This window comes from Equus caballus, chromosome 15 (genome assembly GCF_041296265.1).
Source record: "Equus caballus isolate H_3958 breed thoroughbred chromosome 15, TB-T2T, whole genome shotgun sequence".
NCBI classification, from domain to species: Eukaryota; Metazoa; Chordata; class Mammalia; order Perissodactyla; family Equidae; genus Equus; species Equus caballus.
Window position 1 is genome coordinate 32,261,699 of NC_091698.1, and position 18,152 is coordinate 32,279,850.

Sequence of the window (18,152 nt, forward strand, 5' to 3'; positions counted from 1 at the left end):
AGTCTACCAAGTTCTACAAAATGTGGTCTCCTCACTATTTCTTTTATTTTATTTCCACTACTCTCCCTCATGCACACTCCACTTTAGCAACATTGGCTTCCTTCTGTTTCTCCAACATCTGTTCTCATTTCTGACTCAGAAATCTGCTGTTTCCCCTGGCTAAAACTGTATTGCCAGGAGATATTTCTATGGCTCGTTTCCTCACCACATTAAGACTTCGATTAAGTTATACCATCTCAGTGACGCCTTCTATTACGACCTATCGTAGACTGATTGCAAAAACGGATCCCCCATTCTTAAGGGGGTCACCCATACCTCCTTATATCCATACTTTTAGCAATATAACTTTGCAGGTCTTCCTATAAGGGGTAGGGGCTATTTACCCTCTCCTTCAATAGGATCAGTTGCATTAATCATTAGACAGCATCAAATGCAACATTGTGGCAGTACTGAGTCTAGACTTCAAGATGCCTTAGGCGGTTTTACTTTCTTGTGATCCTGGTAACTGTCACAGGAAATTGAGATTAGTCTGCCAGTTGATGAGAGACATGAAGCTTAGTCACCTAAACAGCCCCAGCTGACGGTCTGCCAACTACAGTAAGGTGAAAGAGATGAAAGAAATGTGAGCCTTTCTATATTAACTAGCACCCAATTGACCTGTCAGCTGACTTTAAAAACACTAGCTTGCAAAACAGCCAAGATCAATCCTGTCTGGCCCATATTAACAGAACTAATCAGCTGACTCATGAACATAACACTAATGAAAACGCTACCATTTTAAGCCACTGCATTTTGTGGGTGGTTCATTACATGGCAGTGCTAAGTAATACATTATCCAGTTTTAAATTTCTACTCGCTCTTACCCCCTGAAAACTTTTACCCCTTCCTTGCTTTATTTTTCTTCATAGCACTTACAAAATGACATAGTAAACATTTGCTGTGCAATTGTTTATTGTCTGACAACCCCGACTGAAATGAAAGCCGAAATTTTTGCACTGAACACATAGCAAAGACTCAAAAAAAGTTTCTTAAAAGAATGAATGATATGGATTGCTCAATATCAATACTTTAAATATATTTTTAAATATATTATGAGAAGCTACTGTGCAGGAAAGAGTGCTCAGAGTACACTGATCAGGTTTTCTGTGACCTTTCCTGAAACTAAATTACATTAACCTGTGTTTTTCAGCAAGAGGTGAACAAATAATACTGAAATGACAAGTTTTTCCCTTTTTACACTGAAATGGGCATGTTATTAAAAGTTATCCAAGGGACTCAAGTTGTAGCACACTTGATGCCACTATTTCCTTCAGTCACAAAGATAGACTTGGATGCCTAAGGTATGGATTTAAAGAGAAAATTGACAAATGATGAAACAAGGTAATATGGAACACTATCATATATTTCTAGAGTGACAGGGTTAAAGAATTAGAAAATTGCCTTAACAAGATTGAGTTCGATTGGAAGAAATAGAAAGAAGATAAAGTGTGGTACAAAAGGAGATCGAGTAAAAGAAACTTTGGTGATGTTGACCAGCAAAACTTGGCTGGAAAATAGGTCCACAGAAGGAAAAAGCAAGAGAGGGATGCTACCTTCTATGTGGAAGGTGTTGAATAGGAGAGGTCAAGGGTTTAATACTGGGATGGTCCAGAGTGGGAGGCTGATTGCAGATAAAGAAAGGGGACCAGCAGAATAAGGAATCAAAATAGAAACGTTCTAGAGTCAAGGAGGCACAGGGAAGAGAGAACTGATCCACCAAGGTGTAAAATTCACTGGACCCTTCTCCAGAGGGTAGAGACAAACCCTATTGGCTTCATCATGCGATCAGTCTATGGGAAACACGCAGGTTCCTGTGACATAAAACTTCCTGATCTCTAAGAGATCTTTACAGCATTTATTTCCCAATATTCTCCCAAAAGGGGGGGATCCAGAAAAACAAACTCCCTTAATTTTATCCTGGGCCCTACAAAACCTTCAAGGAATAAGTCAGGATATGTGACCTCTCGGGTAGATAGAGGAATGTGCATTTCAGGGCTGTGCAGGGAGGAAGCAGCTGGTGCAGCAAAGAGTCACAGACCCATGGTTTTGGGGAGGACGTTTGTGATCAAGTTTGAAGCACTGTGGGAGGATTAGTATAATGCTGCTGACAGTGATAAACTGCCACATCTTCAGCCTGGAGGCTGCTGATGGTGAGAGCGAAATCTGTCCCAGATCCACCGCCACTGAATCTGTCGGGGACCCCAGATGCTCTGCTGGATGCCACATAGATAAGCAGCATAGGAGCCTCTCCTGGTTTTTGCTGGTACCAGTCTAAGTAGTTGCTAACACTCTGACTGGCCTTGCAGCTAATGGTGACCCTCTGTCCTGGAGACACTGCCAAGGAGCCTGGAGACTGGGTCATCACGATGTCCCCACAGGCAGCTGCAGTCATGAATGGATGACGATGATACACACACACTTTAGCAGACACACACTGAAATGCGAATCTAAAATGTGCTTTTTAATAATATTACATGTCAGCACATAATTGGGTTTATTTTAGAAATAGTATTTCTCATTATATCTTAAAATTACTTTTTTCAATTTCAAAATGATACTCCTCCAAAAGCACTGAGGAACTTTTAAATTTCTCACTTGAGACCCAGAGCAACAAAGACATAAACACCTTTGTCAGTGACATCATCTTGCTGTTTCTGCCTCCCTGACGCACCTCAGCTCAGATGGCATTGACCCCTTTTATAAAACCTGAACAGCTGATCTGAGCTGGGAAGGGCCTATGCAAAGCACTCAGTGAGGATAGAAGCAAATTGCACGTGTGGTGGGTTGTGAAAGTACCTAAAGTGAATCAAAAGCCAAAAATACCATCACTAAAAGTGTACTTGTATAACTAGAAGATGCAGAAGTCAACTGAGAAGCTCTAAGATCAACGTAGAAGCTCCGAATCTACAAAGTGATAGATGATCTAATGAAGAGTTTCTATTTTGAACTCAAAAATGTTTATAAATGGGTTCAGTTTCCAGAAATGATGGGCTAGTTTCCTCACATCAACCGTCCTGGTAAAATAATGACACATGCTGAGGAACAAAACTATAAAGGAAGGAAGTTAGGAAGGAAGGAGAAGGGAAAGGACAAAAAGGAAATGGGGAAATTTGGGCTCAATTTTTTGAAAAATCAATGACCAGAAAATGCCTGAACTGTGAAGTCATTTTCATCCCGAAGTTTTGTAGGAAACTGAAAACACTTGAATGTGGGTTTTAGGGCCCTGCAAGGGCCAGCGATATAGAAAACAAGCCCAGAATTCACTCATATGGAAACACATGTGGGGCCCTATTTTGAACCAGGGACCAGAGGGACTCTAATCTCAAAGTAAGTGTCATTCAAAGAGAAACCAGGAGCTTTCCTTCCCACCATTGTGAGCAACTCAAGTGAGGGCTCTGTATTCACTGGAGAAATGGAGAGAAAAAAAAATAAACAAACAAGATTTCCTTAGGAAGTTGTGGCCGAAGACCAAGATTTGCAAGGATTTTACTCCACGTATTTATGGCCTACATGGGTCTGGAACTCTCCATCCTTGGAACTGGGTTAAGATATTCCTACTGATATGGCTGCCATATGAAACCTTCTCTGGAGAAGGGTAGCGCTATCCTAAGTCCTCAGGACACTTCACAAATAATTTCTCAAGGACCAATACCACCAAGCAATCGAAGATTCTTGGCAACCAAGGAAATAAGATAACTTAAATATAATCGAGAAAAAAACAAAAATAACAAAGAAGAAAGTCTGCTCAGACTTCAGATTTGGGAATGATGAAATTATGAGAGCTTCTTTAGAGAAATAAATTACAAATTTGACATTGTGAACACAGTACAAGAAACTGAAAAAAAGTGCCAATGTAGATTTGAAAAGAACCACACTAAAGTTGACAGAAATTAGAAATAGAATAACTACAAATTTAAAAATCAATTGTCTTAACAAAAATATCATAAATTGCATGGCTTATAAACAACATAAACTTGTTCCTCTCAGTTCTAGAGACTGGGAATCCCAAGATCAAGCCACCAGCAGATTCATTGTCTGATGAAACCCTACTACAAGGTTCATATATGGCCATGTTCTTGCTGTATCCTCACATGCTGGAAGGGGTGAAGGAACTCTCTGGAGTCTCTTTTATAACAGCACCAATACCATTCATGAGGGCTCCACTTTCCTAACCCAATCGCCCTCCAAAGGCTCCACTCCTAATATCATCACAATGGGGGTTGGGATTTAAGATGTGAATTTACAGGACACATTGAATCCCAAGCATCAATAAAAGAGGGAGTTCCACTGCCAGGCCAAAGAGGTCAAAGGATGAGATGCACACTCCCACTTGTGTGTGTGTTTGTATCTTTGAAAAAAATGATTTCCAGACACTGGACATCAGGAAATGAAGGAAACAAACACGCTGAGTCCTATGAGCGTACCAGCTTATTGCAGTGAGAGAGTTTTCAGGCTGCAACGCAAAGAGGAGGAACCCAGGTAGAGCATAGAGGACTCTCTGGTTGAGGAAACAAAGCTGAAAGTCCAGAAAGACTGAAGAGTCTAAAGTTTGCAGGGCAGAGTACCACAGAAGAAAGAGCTTCAGAGATATGGAGAATTCTCTTTATCTGCTGATAGTCCATCTAGAATATTCACCAGAGAGCGGATTGGTGCATGTCTATGAGGAAACTGCCTGAGGCTCAGCAAAGAACCTTCCAAGGAAATTGGAGGTAGCAGTATCTGACACTCACACAGGGACAGGAATAGTGCCTGTTTCCACCAGCCAGACTTGAAAACCTCATGATTTACAGGACACTGAGTAAATTATTCACAGGAACTTTGTCCTAGTAAATGGGAATAATTAGCTGTATGACTAAATATTGCTCTGGTCCCAACAAAGAAACCTTAAAAGCAAGACCCAAAAGAATCAAACTATTCCAAGTAATTTAACTCTGTCCAAGAACAATGCTTCAGAATATTTATAGCAGTACAATGATGTCAAGCACACAACAAAGTAAAATTCACTAGGCCTTGTATCCAATGAAAGGTTAGCAGTCATACAAAAACGCAGGAATATGACACATCTTGAGGAGAAAAATTAATCAATTTAACCAATCCAGAACTGGCAAAATATTAGAATATGCAGGAAAGAACATTAAAAGTTATTGTAATTGTATTACCGAGGCTCAAAGCTGAGTACAGACATAGAAGATATTTATAAAGAGAGTTAAAGTGAACCACTAGAGATGAAAACTACAGTGTGTCATATGAAAAACTGGATGGAATTCTCAGAGATGATAAAAGATGATATAAAAAACTGGGTGGAATTAGTCATAGATGACGGAACAATAGATTAGTAAACATGAAGACATAACAATAGAAACTATTTAACATGAAACAGAAGGAAAAAAAAGAATCCAAAAAACTGTAAGTTCATCAGTGAGCGATAGGACAGTTTCAAGTGGCTAGTATACGTTTAACTGGAGTCCTGAAGAAGGAGGAGAGTCAGAAACAGAAAAATATTTGAAGAAATAATAGCCAAAAATATTACGAATTTGAGGAAAATTATAAATTAACAGATCCAGGAAACTCAATGAACTGCAAGCACAAGGGAAATAATGAAAAATGCACCAAAGCTAATCATAATAATCAAATTGTCAAAGACAATGATAAGAATGTCTTGACTGTACCAAGAAAAATAACATATTACATCCAAAGATAAGGAATTCAGCAGATTTCTCTTTGGCAATAATGCAAGCCAGGAAACAGTAGAACAACATCTTGGAAGTGCTGTCAAACAACTGTCAATCAAAAATTCTATGCCCAGGGGGCTTGCCCGGTGGTGCAGCCGTTAAGTTGGCTCATTCCGCTTCTCAGAGGCCTGGGGTTCATCGGTTCGGATCCCGGGTGCGGACATGGCACCACTTAGCAAGCCATGCTGTGGTAGACATCCCATGTATAAAGTAGAGGAAGATGGTCATGGATGTTAGCTCAGGGCCAGTCTTCCTCAGCAGAAAGAGAAGGATTGGCAGTAGTTAGCTCAGGGCTAATCTTCCTCCAAAAAAAAATTCTATGCTCATAAAAATGATATTTCAAAATCAAATGTGGAATAAATAATTTTAAAGCATACCAAATCTGAAAGAATGCATTATTACTAGTTCCACACTATGAGAATACTGGAAGTCCTCCAGGCAAAATGAAAATGATAGCAGATGAAAATATAAATAGCACTGGAAAAGGTAACTGCATGGGTACATTTATAAGATTTTTTCCTTATGATTTGAATCTCCTTAAAATTAACTTGAACTATGTATTTAAAAATTATAACAGTGTGTTGTGGGGTTTATAACATGTATATAAGTAAAATGCATGATAAAAATTGCATAAAGTTCAGAAGGGGTAGAAGTGGAATATATTGTTGAAAGATGCTAATGTGGGATAGGTAGTGATGGTAGAATATGGTAAGGTAAAGACATATACTACAAACTCCAAAAGAAAGAGAACAAGAAAGAATAGATGGGACAAATGGAAAACAAATAGCAAGATACAAATAGATTAAGAATTAACCATTCTAACACTAGACTAAAAAATGGAGTGGTTACTTTAATATCAGATGAAGTTGATTTCAGAGCCAAAAATATTACCAAGGATAAAGAAGATCATTTTGAAACGACAAAGAGGTCTGTTACTCAAGAGGACATGACAATATTCAACATTTATGTGGATATACTGACTATGTTGATTATAGAGATTCATTCACAAGTATGTACATATATCAGAACTTGTCAAGTTGTGTGCTTTAAATATATGCAATTTATTCTATGTTAATTTTACCTCAATGAAACTATTTTTCTACGTCACTCATTGTCAAGCCAGAAAAACAAAAGAGAGAAAAAAGAATCACTCCCTTTATTCTACCAGAAATATATACCTCATATAAATAAGCACTTTTACTTTCATGGACAATTCAAGGAGTGTTCGATACTTCAAACCCACTGAACTTCCTGTTGACTTTTGTGCTATTATTATCATATGTTTTACCTGTATGTATATTTTAACCCTGAAAAATATTATTTTTGTTTTATACAGCTGATAGACATCATACATCACACTTATGACCATATTTTACATCATCTCTTACTGCATCTCTACGTTGGTTATCATTGCTGTGTAACAAATTGCCTCAAAACTCAGCAACGTAAAATATTACATATTTATTCTCTCACACCATTTCTGTGAGTCAGGAATTGGAGGATGGCTTCTCTGGCTGGTTCTGGCTCCAGGTTTCTCATCAGGTTGCTGTCAATTTGTCAGCCACAGCTGCAGTCAGCAACAGACTTGACTGGTAGATTTCGAAGTAACCCACTCACATGTTGACAAATTAGTGCTGGTCTTTGGCAAGAGGTTTTAGTTTCTCACCATCTTAATCTATCCATTAAGCTACTTGCTTATTCTCACACGTGGCATCTGGCTTCCTCTACAGCAAACTATCCAAAAAGACATAGTAGGAAGTCACAATCTCTTTAATGTCCCAGCCTTTCAAGTGAGAAACTGTTATTTCTTTGATATTGTACTGGTTACAAAGGTTATCCCAATTTAAGATGGAGAGGAGGATGTTCATATCAGGAGAAAGGAACACCAGGAGGCAGGGAACATTGGGAGACTTCTTGGTGGCTGGGTATAAGGATTTCTGAGTTTCCAACTGGATTCCTCTTGCGTAAAATATCCCACTTAGTACTGCATTTAGCATGGGTCTACTGGTAATAAAGTATTCCAATGTTTTTCTGAATATGTCTTTATTTCATCTTAATTCTTGAAAGACACTTCCTTCGGTGTGTAATTTTAATTTGGCAGCAAATTTTTTAGGCACTTTGAAAAAAAACCATTTAATCATCTTCTTACTTTATTGTTTCATATCAAAAGTCAGCTACGATTGTTACTCTGTGTTTTTAAAGAAAATTTTTCTTTTTTCTCTGGTTGCTATAAAGGCTTTGTTTTCTTCTTTGATTTTAAGGAATTTGACTATGATGTGCCTAGGTTGAGTTTTCATTGTATTTACCCTGCTCTGATTCTTAGATCTTCCTGAATCTATGAATTGATGTCTTTCATCAGCTTTGGAAAGTGATCAAGCATTATATATTCAAACATTGCTTTACCTCCATTAACTTTCTTTTCTTCTGTCACTTCAACTGCACAATCCCTTCTCATCAATTCCCTATGTATAAGAATTCTTTTCTACATTTTCCTTTCCTTTCTCTCTTTTCTTAATTCTAGAAATTTTCTTCTAATCTATCTTTTAGTTAACTAATTTACCTTCAACTGAGTTTAATGAACTGTGAAATCTGTCCCTGGAATCCTGAATTTTAGTTATTGCATTTTTTCAGTTCCATATTTTCATTTTTTGTTAAATTAAACAATTCATTAAATCTAGGCGCTTTCAAGTAAATTCAGTTTCAACCAGTGGTTTGAAAAGCAAGCTGAGTGTTACTATCTCAATCTCCTTCTGGCCACAGGTACCATATAAGCTTTCTTCCTTCTCCTGTTTCTTGTCCAACTGTTCGTTCTCAAAGAGAAGAAAGAGTAGGGGAAAAAGTCCCTTAAGAAATTGAGTATGAATTCATGGTGAGGAGGGCACAGGTTATTGCATCTTCAGGTATACTACAAGTTTAACTACTGAAACTTTTGTAATCTGTTCTCTGAGTGGGGAAAATACTCAATGCTGACTCGATCAGGTGACACATTGGGTGTTCTGTGGGTGTCCATCTGGCCTCTGCACTGCTTTGTGGTGTGAGAAATTTCCTAAGACCAAGCTATACTCTGTGCCAAGCAGATCCTAGCCTGGGATCAATATCTCAGCTTCACAAAGGGCCAATTCTCCCTTCGCTTAGCCCTTCAACTGTTCCCTTGTGATGCTTAATTTTTTGTGTCAACTTGACTAAGCTTTGGTACTAGTTGTTTGGTCAAACATCAAACTCGATTTTGCTGTGAAGGCATATTTTGGTGTGATTAACATTTAAATTAGCAGACTTTGCAAAAAGCAGATTATGCCCCATAATGTGAGTAGGCCTCATCCGATCACTTGAAAGCTTTAACAACAAAGACTGAGGTTTCCAAGACAAAAAACAACAGATGCTGGAGAGGATGTGGAGAAAAGGGAACGCTCATACACTGCTAGTGGGAATACAAACTGGTACAGCCACTATGGAAAACAGTGCAGAGATTTCTCAAAAAATTAAAAACAGAAATACCATACAATCCAGCTATCCCACTACTGTGTATTTATCCAAAGAACTTGGAATCAATGATCCAAAGACATTTATGCACCTCTATGTTCATTGCAGCATTATTCACAATAGCCAAGATGTGGAAGCAACACTGGTGCCCTTCTACAGATGACTAGATGAAGAAGATGTGGTGTGTATATACAATGGAATACTACTCAGCCCCATACAAAAGACAAAATTGTCACACTTGCAAGAACATGGATGGACCTTGAGTGTATGATATTAAGCGAAATAAGCCAGACATGGAAAGACAAATACTGCATGATTTCCCTCATATGTGGAAGACAAGAAATATATGGATAAAGAGAACAGATTAGTGGTTACCAGAGGGGAAGCGGATTGGAGGGTGGCAAAAGAGACAAAGGGACACATATGAATGGTGATGGATAAAAATTAGACTACTGGGGTTGAGCACAATAAAGTGTACTCAGGAATTGATAAACAATATTGTATACCCCAAATTAAACAATGTTATAAACCATTATAACCCCAATAAAATTACTTGAAAAAAAAAGTCTGAAGTTTCCAAAACAAGAAGAAACTGTTCATCACGACTGCATCATAGAAACCCTGCATGACTTTTCAGGCTGCAGATTTCAAACTCAAGGCTGCAACATCAACACTAACCTCAATTTCCAACCTGCCAGCCTGATCTACAGATTTCAGGCTTACAAGCCTCCACACTAGCAATTCCTTAAAATCTCTCTCTGTATATATATGTTATACTGGTTCTGCTTCTCTGCAGAACGGTGAAACAATACTCTTCAAAAACCTTATGTTCCACCACTTAAGCCGATGGGAATGAAACACTGCTAATCTTCATGTCGGCATAGCACTTGCTTTTTTTCCCACCTCCTGTCCTCCCACTGGATGACTCTTATTACTTTTCTTACTTTCTACAAACCTTCATTGCATAGGACTCAACTGTGAGACTCAAACGGCTGGTCTGCGTATATTGGAAATCTAGGCAGGATAGAGTGTGGTATACTTGCATACTCTCCAAATGCTCCCACTCCAAAAAAATTAAGGGAAAATCCAATGGCATTTCTACTTGTTCCTCTGGGTTCCTGAATTACTTTAGATAACAGAAACACTGATTGTCTCCACCTCAATTTCTTTTCCCTCCCCTGAACTCTCAAGATCCTCAAAAGGCAGAGTAGTGAGGGAACAGATAGGGTAACCAAGAATCCCAGTTTTTGAAGGACTTTCCCGATTTTAGCACTGGAATCTCAGGCCCTGAGAAACCCTCACTCCTAGGAAAACTGGAAAGATTGACCAAACTAGACAGGAAATCAGGCCAACCCATCAAACTGTCTGCTTTTAATGTTACTTGAAGTATTCTCCATCTTTCACCTGTGTTCTAGGCTTTTAATCTCTGAAGTCAATAATCTGGTAGATTTGGGTCCCTGATAACTCTTTCACCAAATGGAGGCTTCATCTCTCTATTCTGAATCATGGGAGCGGTAGTTGCAGAAGGAGCTTACGTACTAAATGATGTCTCAACACTTTAATCTGTCAGCAATAAATGATACATTAAGCTATATATTAAGCTAAAAGTATACTTTGATAATCTTCCTCAAAATTTGTTATTCCTCAGAAATAATAAATATTCATGGATTATGAAAGAAGGCATATACTCAAACTATGACTGTGGCACTAGCAAAGTGGCTTTGTTAAAACGAAAAAATATATATGCAGGTTTTAAGTAAATTTAGCTTATATTTAATATACATGTTCTACATTGACTATTTATCTTAAAATCAACAAATTCTTGGAGTCTAGGAAACTCATTTTTATTTTTAATTATTTAGTAAAAACAGAAAATGTGGACATGGTACCATCCGTCCACATAACTCCATAGTCACATCCAAGACAGATGAGCAAATGGACCAAGCTACCATGAGGACAGGAGTGAGAATCCAGATAAACATGAATGGCCTTTCAGCTGTCACTGAGTACATCAGGTAGCAAGGTCAGGGAGATTGGCTGAGATAAGCAGTAGCAGTTGGATGCTACAGATATAGGAAGGCAGCTCAAAGTCAGGTGATATGAGAAGCCCTGGTTTCAAAAGTACTGAGTACACCATAAAACTAGTCCTGGTTCTACAGATAAATTCAGCCCCTAATGTAGGCAAGGACAGAAAATCTAAACGCAGGTAATAAAAGTGAAAGGACAGGTGTGGTGACACCGTGTCCATTTATGAATTCAAATTCAACAGATGCATATTAAATGCTTAATGTGTACTCATATCGTTTACACAAATTTAGCATATTTAACTTTTTTCTTTTTTTGCTGAGGAAGATCAAGCCTCAGCTCACATCTGCTGCCAATCTTCCAATTTTTTTGCTTGAGGAAGATTAGCCCTGAGTTACCATCTGTGCAGTCTTCCTCCACTTTGTATGTGAGTTGCCACCTTAGCATGGATGATGGGTGGTAAAGGTCCATGCACAGGATCCAGGCCCATGAAGCCAGTCAGCTGAAGGAGAGTGTGCCGAACTTAACTACTAAGCCATGGGGCCAGCCCTGACACCTTGTCAACTGACGTCTGCTCTGAAGAGATTTTCAAAGATAGAGAGCAAACTGGTCTGATGGAAAACGTGCCACATAGCAAATATGTTTCTAAAGCCCTGCCAATATAATTATATTATATATTTTCATGCAAATGTTTATTGTACTCACTTCCAGTAAATTAAATCAGTACTATTCCAATTGTTTCAGAGAAGGAATTCCCATTTTATTTTTCATTATCGTTTCCAGTTCTCTGATGAAAGCATTAGTCTTCTTGAGTAGAATGTAGGAACAGAAGAAGAACACAGGACTGCTAGCTGTCCTATGTTATTTTAATTCAATTTTAGGAATTTAGATAACTGCAAAGTTTCCGTCGGTCTCTGCAAGGGCTGATCTATTTCTCATTTACCCTTACTCCTAGCATGAAGCCCTTTGGGGTTGTTTATTAGGCTCCTCTTTCTTGACAAACCCGAAATACCAATTTTTTGTCTTTCTAGTCTCACAATGTTGTCAAAATCTCTGCTCAGCTTCTCAGGCCTCTCAGTTGCTTTTTCTGGGCTTGGGAGATAGTCCAGTGGGAAAGTGGCCTCGGATACGGGCTTCACCTCTATAAGTTTTCTTTCTTCCAAGGTCTTGAAGATTCCTCACTGCCTAGTAATTTTAAACAGGAGCATTGATGTGAAAAACCTTCTCCATCATCATAAAAAGCAGAGGACCAGGCAATTCCAACGTCCTCACTGACTCTTACCTGAGTTAATCAATCATAGATTGGCCTGAATAGTAAACATTCTCACTAAATTTCATCAATACTGTTAAATCTGTGACCAACAATAGCACGTTTTGAAGACAGCTCAGGACATTTAATAGCTCCTAAGGGCCAGCCTTCCTCTGAAATAGAAACAGTTCCCAAAGGCTCTTTTCACGTTACGAAGATGTTAGAAATCTCAAAAAATAGATGACTGCACTCGCTAGTATAACTGTGAGAACAGGCTCATCCTGTTGATACTTCCACTTAACAATGTCCCACTCTCTCTTGATCATTCATTGTATGCAGAAAATGAATGAGAAGTCTTTAACCATGAAAAGCAAAATGTTCTGACTATTATAACAGGAGATTCACAAAGAAATATCTGATTCTGTTGCTTTCAGCCTCAAAGTTTCCAAAGCAAAGTTAAGTACCCATCTTAAGGTCACTACCTGCATGAGCCTATGTATTGTGGCTCTAATTTAAACTATGATGCACCCCAACAGGGCATTTGGAATTTGTGAGTGTAAGCATGTAAGATTTACGGTTTACATGCTTTAGATTTTTTCCTACAAAAGTGGAATGAGAATTACTATATCTAAAGTTTAGGCCCAAACAAACTAAATTTATAACACAGAATTAATTTATGCATGCAAGTAGGGATTTTTTTCTCATTTTGCCTATGGCACTAGAAATTAATCTTAGGAAAACAAGTCTAAAGGCGTGTCATTTTATTAATTCAATGTGTTATAATAGAAAAAGATAATAATAAATTACCACTTCAATGTCGAGCATTAAGAGCATAAACTTATGAACTATGATATGTAAACAAAATAGAATATTGTGCAGCTATAAGTGATAAACATAAAGACCATGTAAATACATTAAAATATTTTGTGAAATGTTAGGTGAAAATAGCGATATAAAAATAATGCGAGCTGTGTTTGCACCTATACAAATGACTTCAATACATGTAGACAGTAAGTTATTATGTCAGAGACATTATTTCTTCTTGCAAATTTAGCTAATTTTGTCTAAGAATATATTAGTGAAAGTGACATTTTTCTCTTAAAGGTTGAGACAGGAGGAAAAGATCAGGTGCAATTTTCCAGTCTCTCTCTCTGTCTTACCTCTTGTCTGTACCTTTTTAATTGATTAGCACAATAGCCAAAATTTCTATTTTCTTAATGTGTTTTTTGATAGCTTGCTGTTAGTGTCTAGAAACACGACTGATTTCAGTATGTTGACTTCGTGTCCTGAAAGTTCACTGAATTCATTTGTTAGTTTTAACAGTTTTTTGGTAGAGTCCTTAGGATTTTCTGTATATGAAATTATATCACCTGCAAATGAGACAACTTTACTTCTTCCTTTCGGATTTGGATGCCTTCTATTTCTTATTGTTGCTAGTTGATCTGGCTAGGACTTCCAGTACTGTGTTTAATAGGAGTCGTTAGGGTGGGTACCCTTGTCTTTCTCCTGATCTTAGAGGAAAAGTTGGTAGTTTTTCACCATTGAGCTACGATGTTAGCTGTGAGTTTGTCATAGATGGTCTTTATTATCTTGAGGTACATTCCTTCTAAACCTAATTTGTTGAGTTTTTATATGAAAGGGAATTGAATTTGTCAAATGCATTTTCTGCATCTATTGAGATGATCATATGATTTTGATCCTTCATTTTTTGACTGAGGTGTATCACATTTATTGATTTGCATATGTCAAACCACCCTTATATCCCAGGGATAAATCTGACTTGATCATGGTGTATAATCCTTTTAATATACTGTTGAATTCATTTTGCCAGTATTTTGTTGAGGGTTTTTGTATCTATGTTCATCAAGGATATGGTGAGGACAGTCTTTTTCTGTCTCTGGTAATAGTTTGACGTTGGCCTCATAAAATGAGCTTGGAAGTATTCCCTCCTCTTCTGTTTTTTGGAAGAGTTTGAGAAGGATTGGTGTTAATCTTCAAAAGTCTGAGAGAATTCACCAGTGATACCACCTGGTCTTGGACTTTTTTTTGTTAGAGATTTTGATTATCAATTCAGTTTCCTTGCTGGTAATTTGTATGTTTAGATTTTCTATTTCCTCATGATTCAGTTTGAATAGGTTGTATGTTTCCAGGAATTTATCCATTTCTTCTAGATTATCCAGTTTATTGGCATATAACGGTTCAAAGTAGTCTCTTATGATACTGTGTATTTCTGTGGTATTAGTTGTAATGTCTCCTCTTTCGTTTCTATTTATTTGCGTCCTGTTTCTTTTTTCCCTAGTTAGTCTAACTGAAGATTTGTTGATTGTCTCTATCTTTTCAAAAAATCAACTCTTAGTTTCATGGATCTTGTCTTTTGTGTTCCCAGTCTCTATTTCCTTTATTTCTGTGCTTACCTTTGTTATAGACTTCCTTATGCTAACTTTGGGCTTAGATTGGCCTTCTTTTTCTAGTTCCTTGAGGTGTAAAGCTTGGTTGGTTGAGTTTTTTTTATTAATATAGAACCTTATCACTATAAACTTTCCTTTTAGAACTGCATTCCATAATTTTTGGCATGAAGTATTTCCATTTTCATTGGTCTCAAGATATTTTTTGATTGCCCTTTTTACTTCTTCTTTGACTCATTGGTTGTTAATGAGTTTGTTGGTTAATCTCCACATGTGAATTTTCCAGGTTTCTTACTGTGATTTATTTCTAGATTCATAACACTGTGGTCAGAAAAGACATTTGGTACGATTTCAATATTCTTGTATTTGCTAATACTTGTTTTGTGACCTATTATATGATCTATCCTGGAAAATGCTCTGTGTGTACTTGAAAGGAATGTGTATTCTGCTGCTATTGGATGGAATGTTGCATATATGTCTGTTAGGTCTATTTGGTCTAAGGTATAGTTCAAGTCCAAATTTTCTTATTGATTTTCTGTCTGGATGGTCAATCCATTGTTGAAAGTGGGGTATTGAAGTGCCCTACCATTATTACATTGCTATTGTAGGGAAGGAGGACATTTCCTCTCCCCAAATGGGGGTTCGTCTGGCTGGAGAATGAATTAAATTCACGTGAGATAGAATAGCAAGAGAAAATTAAACAAAGCTTTATGAGGAACCATGGCCCGGGGCCTTTCTTCCCGAAGGAAGAAAGGGCACCAAAGAAGTGGGGTGCACAGAGTGGTTATATACCCCCAAACAGGGTGTTTCACATGTGATTGAAATGTCCCTCCCACAATAGGCACAAGATTGCCCTGTCGGCACAGTGCTTGATGGACACAGCAGGTAGTGGTCTGCTGTGTCAGAGGGCGTAGCCGGAGGCAAGTCAATTGTCTGGAGCTGGGCAGTCACAGGTGAGCTCAGCAATCAGTTCCTAGCCTAAAGAAAGATGCTTAATCCTTAAGAAATGCCAGCTTTGGGAGGGGGAGGGAAGTTAGTTACAGGAGGTTACCAGACTAGCACAATAAAATGCAGATTTTAGTCCTTGCCTTTGGTATTGATTAAGAGTTTTTAGAGAGAAGGTCATCGCCTTTCTTCTTCCTGATGCAGAGAGGGAGGCACCTTTTACAGATAGAGATTTACCGTACAAATGTAAACGTGTCCTAACAAAGGGCAAGTTTCATTCCTCAGAGCCTCCTTCCCCGTCCCAGTTCATCAAAAGCAATCAGCCTCAAATAATCCTGATGCCAAAGAGACATATTTTGGGGTGGCCAATTCCAGGTCCCCACACTATCTATTTCTTTCTCAGATATGTTAATATTTGCTTTATATATTTAGTTGCTCTGATGTTGGGTGCATATACATGTACTACAGTGATTTCCCCTTGACGAATTGACTCCTCTATATGTATCTAATGCAATTTCTTGTCTCTTATTACAGTATTGAATTTAAGTCTATTTTGTCTGATATAAATATAGCCACCTTTGCTCTCTTTTGGTTACTATTTGCATGGAATATCTTTTTCTATCCCTTCATTCCAATATCTGTGTGTCTTTAAGGATGATAATTAAGCCTTGGGTGGTGAATGCAATGTAGTCTACACAGAAATGGAAATGTAATTATTTACACTTGAAATTTATATAATGTTATAAACCAATTTTCCCTCAATAAACGTAAAAATAAGGAAAATAAAAAGCTGAAATGAATCTTTTATAAGCAGCATATCTTGGGTCTTTTTTGTTCTTTTTTGCAGGGAAAGATTTGCCCTGAGATAACATCTTTTGCTAATCTTCCTCTTTATTTTTCTCCCCCAAACCCCAGTATGAGGTTATATATTCTAGCTGTAGGTTGTTCTAATTCTTGTACATGAACCGCCACCACAGCATGGCAACTGACAGACAGGTGATGTGGTTTCACGACCAGGAAGCAAACACAGGCTGTCAAGGCAGTGAGCACCAAACTTTAACCATAAGGCCATCAGAGTTGGCTCAGGTCTTATTTTTTTATCCATTCAGCCACTCGATGTCTTTTCACTTGAGAATATGGTCAATACACATTCAAAGTAATGATTAATAGGTAAGAACATATTATTGCAATTTTGTACATTGTTTTATGGGTCTTTTGTAGACTTTTTGTTTCTTTCTTGCTGTCTTACTGTCTTCCATTTTGATTGATGATTTTCTATAATTGTATGCTTTTGTAACTTTATCTTTTGTATATCTATAATTGTTTTTTGTTTTGTGGTTATCGTGAGGCTCACATAAAGCATCTTATAACAGTCTATTTTAACTTGATAACAACTTAACTTTGTACACAAAAGCAGAACATGTTTACTGCCCCTGCCACATTTTGTTTTTGATGTCATGAAATAGAAATCTTTGTATTGTGTGTCTGTTAAATTATTGTAGGGGCTGGTCCAGTGGCATAGCAGTTAAGTTTATGTGCTCAACTTCAGCAGCCTGGGGTTTCAGGTGTGGATCACAGGTGCAGACCTATGCACTACTCAACAAGTCATGCTGGGGCGGCATCCCACATTCAAAATAGAGGAGGATGGGCACAGATGTAAGATCAGGGCTTACCTTCCTCAGCAAAAAGAGGAAGATGGGCAATGAACGTTAGCTTATCGCCAATCTTTCTCACAAAAGAATTTATTGTAGCTATATTTATTTTTAATTTCATTACAATATTAGCATATTCTGAATTTAACTATATATCAACCTGTGTCAGTAAGTTTTATACTTTCATATGATTTCATGTCACTAGTTAGCATCCTTTCTTTTCAGCTTGAAGAACTCACTATAGCATTTCTTGTGAGGCAGGTCTAGATGTGATGAAGCCCTTCAGCTTTTATTTGTCTGGAAATGTCTTTATCTTTCTGAAGAATAGCTTTGCCAGGTAAAGTATTCTTGATTGGCAGTTTTTATTTCTTTTAGTACTTTGAATATATCATCCTAATCTCTTCTGGCCTACAAGATTTCTGATGAGAAATCCCCTGATAATAGTAGGGGAGTTCCCTTATATGTTAAAAGAATTTTTCTTGTTACATTCAAGATTCTTGCTTTGTCTCTGATTTTTGACAGTTTTATTATAATGTGTCTCAGAGAAGTCTTCTTTGGGTTGAACTTGATTGCGAACTTTTAACCTTCATGTACCCATGTGTCCACATCTTTCTCCAGATTTAGG

General features: G+C 37.7%; 1 gene segment (V, D, J or C); it reads right to left on the minus strand.

The window, feature by feature from the left end:
* Nucleotides 1-2,104: 2,104 nt before the first annotated feature.
* Nucleotides 2,105-2,431, minus strand: LOC138917608 (immunoglobulin kappa variable 4-1-like). The segment is given in 1 exon segment: nt 2,105-2,431. A coding segment is annotated over 1 exon segment (327 nt).
* Between the last annotated feature and the right edge of the window lie 15,721 nt (nt 2,432-18,152).